At 39.7% G+C, this 3,529-nt stretch overlaps 1 protein-coding gene across 7 annotated transcripts in view; it reads right to left on the minus strand.

Moving 5' to 3' along the window:
• usp32 (ubiquitin specific peptidase 32) overlaps positions 1-3,529 on the minus strand; it is a 76,362-nt gene that overhangs the window by 44,839 nt on the left and 27,994 nt on the right. For all 7 annotated transcript variants that reach the window (XM_031872432.1, XM_031872435.1, XM_031872434.1 and 4 more), the window contains exon 3: positions 1,974-2,079. In XM_031872432.1, the coding sequence (XP_031728292.1) occupies positions 1,974-2,079 (106 nt within the window). The remainder of the gene's footprint in view (positions 1-1,973; positions 2,080-3,529) is intronic.

The following is a 3,529-nucleotide window of genomic DNA, read 5'->3' on the forward strand; positions in this document are numbered from 1 at the left end:
ACACACACACACACACACACACACACACACACACACACACACACACAAAGACTGTCAGAAGAGATTTCAGCTTTATCATAGGAGGGCAGGCCTCTTGGATGTAGCAGCAGTAAGGACGACAGAAGCTACAATGTCAATAACGTCCTGATGGATTAGCCTGCATGCAGCACATCCACCACAGCCAGAAGAACAAGACTAAAGAGAGAGAGACAGAGGAAGACGAAGAGACTAAGTGGTACATTTGGGCAAAAAACATCCAATCACAGCTCTTAAAATGCTGACGTACACTATTAAGGGGAGGCAAAACATGAAGATGGGGCTTTGTAGAAAAATATATTCAGTAGCTTAAAATCAATTCAGTCAAAGTTTGGGACATTTTGGGATGAATTCAGCAGTGACAGTGCAATGTTTTGTTCCCAACTGTTGTATCAAAGTATTCAGAATTTGCTGCAGCTCTGATTTGCACCACTGGCTGGCTTCTTCTCCATAGCAACAGCAGACAGGGGTTCATGTGTAGCATTTAGAGGCATCCGCCGCGTCAAAAACATAAAGCTACAGTATAATAAAAGTATCCAGGAGACTTCTCTGTTTTATATTGAGGAACACTGAGGTTACATTTAAAAGAAAACTTGAAAAGATAGGTGGAAATACTTTAGAATCTGCTGGAGTAACTGCTGCAGGAAAATACTGCACAAGCAATACCAACATTGTTTTAACGGATGTGGGGAAATCCCACATCACCACTCCGATGTCCAATCAAAAGTTTGACTTCTAAGTCTAAAATTCAGATGATAATACCCACATCTTCCTTTGATCTTCTGCGTCAGTTGGCCTATAGAGAAAGCACAGCAGCATTTCCTTTAAACCCGACTCCCAGCCGTCGGTCCAGGCTTGTTCTCGGGCTCTTACACATGAACAGAACAGAGCTCTGGATTCTGCTGTTAGTGTATTTTACAACTTTTAAGACCAAACAATTAAAATAAGGGCTAGTCAAATGTTTGTACTGGGAAGTTCTAAAAATAAATTATACACTGAGGTACAGACATCTCTTGCCAAATGTAAGTCTATGGAAAAAGTCTTTTTGGGCCTCATGGCACCGTTTGACCACTATGTCAAATTAGCTTCAAAGCCTGGCGCTCCTCCTGGGGGCTTCAATGTACTGCTGTGGATCGGGGCAGCAAAATGTATTTCAGCCACCAACAGTTACTTTTAGTGTACACTATATATTCTAAATATTTTCACCACTTCATCTTGCTGTCAGACAGCCCTTTCTGAACTGAAGCCTATGTATCCATCTATACTGTCTTCAGAGCCACAGGTCTCTGTTGACAAAACCAGTAATTGTAACCTCACAGAACACGATAGTTGCTGGTCTACCGTTGCCTCGATTCAAACTAAACTAAACTTTCAAAACCCAAAAGTCCCACAATAACACAAACAGACTAAACAACTTCCCTGTTCAGTGAGGTGACATTTTTGTCAAATGAGTCTTGTGGCTTTGAAGAGATCATAGATAACGTAGTCAATATAGAGCACACTTGAACTGAGATTGATTTCTTTATGTGAGCCTTTCTTTTAGTCGGCTACCTTACGTTTTGTCCACAGCAGTACAACGCTTTGCTTCCATGCAGTAAGTCCTGTCTGCTTCTCCAAACTGCTGCAAATCTAGAAGTCTATGGATCAGTACATATAACCTCAATACCCAAACCATTCCTTTCATCAACACTTGCACTACATATACAGAAGGGAGGACTCACACTGTAACTGTATACTTCAGAACACTTACTGAGTAAGACCAACTACAGCATTTGCTGTAAACCCATTTTCTGACAATGATATGAAATATGGTATTTGTAGTTTATGGTCATGGGTGGTTGGAAACATCTATACACTGCGACGTTTAGGAGAACAACAAAAAAACAAGTGTATATTACCAACACAGACTTCCTGTTTACTCATCAGGAACAACTTACACTTGGCCTTCTCCTCATCGCGTCCTCTGGTCAGAAGCACCAGACCCACGATCAGATTGTTGAAGTGCAGCCCTTTGGACGAGCCTCCGAATGAGGTGTAGATCACCTGAAACACATGCAAAACACGGCACAATGTGAAAACAAATAGAGAACCGCATAATCACCTCATGCTCACCCTGTATCCAACATGATCAATAAGTCCATTCATTTTATTATAGCACTGACAACAGGGAAACGAGGGGATGCGTCACCAGTGAATTTGATTACAGCATTTCCTCACGTCCACATCAATGCAACTGTATTTAATGAAAAATAAAATGGGTTGATATCAACATCACAAACACCTGGAATATCTCCTACAATCTAATAAAGCAGCTATGCAATTAAGGCGTTTTAATAATGTCACACCTATTATGAAGTAATGTGCTGAGAATGAGAGGCTTTGTTTGAGGACATGTCCCATTGGCCAAACATAATTCATACTTATGTAGCAGAACAGGCTAATGAGCTGTTAAACAGCCGGGGTAACACAGAAAGGATTACTTTGATTATTGTGGGGACACCTTTGTTCTAAAGTTATGTTTTAGTTTCAGTCTTTGTTTTTCTGCACGATTGTGGCCAAAATGATAATCAAGAATATTTTGATCAATATTGAGATCAAGGTTATTCATCACAATTATTTATTGATTCCAGGACCATAATATTGTATTACACTTTCCCCTTTTAACAAACAGAACACTGCTTTCACTTCCATGTTGTGCTCTGTTCCTGGTATTGTTTAAGACTCATTCATCATGAGTCAGCATCTCATCAGCATCTCTAAGAAGCAAAATGTAAAGAAGATTGAACCACAACGTTTGAAGCTAAATGTTACTCTTCTACTCTGGACTGCAGTGGCAGCAGTAAGGATCGTTTTTTTACAGACAGCAGGGGGCGCAACACTGCATGAGCAGCGCCATAACAGATAGATCTTTACTTTGTATGTACACTTTTGTTCTTAAAGCCCCTTTCAATTTGAGAGGAACTTCTGTACATGATAGGTAAATACAGCAAACACAGCAGCAACATTTGTGAGCTTTGTGAAAGATTGTAGAAATAATTCATTTCTTTCAGGTAAAAATACAGGATGAGAATAATACTTCCGTTTCTGATACTGGCGTTAGAATCATATTAAAGGTTGCTTCATGAGCCAGTGCCTGTCATGCTAAAAACTACAAAAAATAAAATGTATCACCATCAGCATAAAGCTGTTTCTAACAGCCTTCAAAAATGTAAATGTGCTCAGATCTGTACTCGGGGCCCTGTTAAGCTGCACTCAGAGCATGAAGAAGGTTACAAAGCAGTGTGTGTGTGTGTGTGTGTGTGTGTGTGTGTGTGTGTGTGTGTGTGCCTGAAGTTCACTTGTATGGACGTGAGCTGTGGACAACTGTCCATGTCAGTGGGTGACTGACATACATACATATATATACATATACATATATATATATATACATATACATATATATATACACATATACATATACACATATACATATACATACATATACATATACACA

Source organism: Anarrhichthys ocellatus, unplaced genomic scaffold (assembly GCF_004355925.1).
Source record: "Anarrhichthys ocellatus isolate YVR2014 unplaced genomic scaffold, GSC_Weel_1.0 scaffold64, whole genome shotgun sequence".
In the NCBI taxonomy this organism is placed as follows: Eukaryota; Metazoa; Chordata; class Actinopteri; order Perciformes; family Anarhichadidae; genus Anarrhichthys; species Anarrhichthys ocellatus.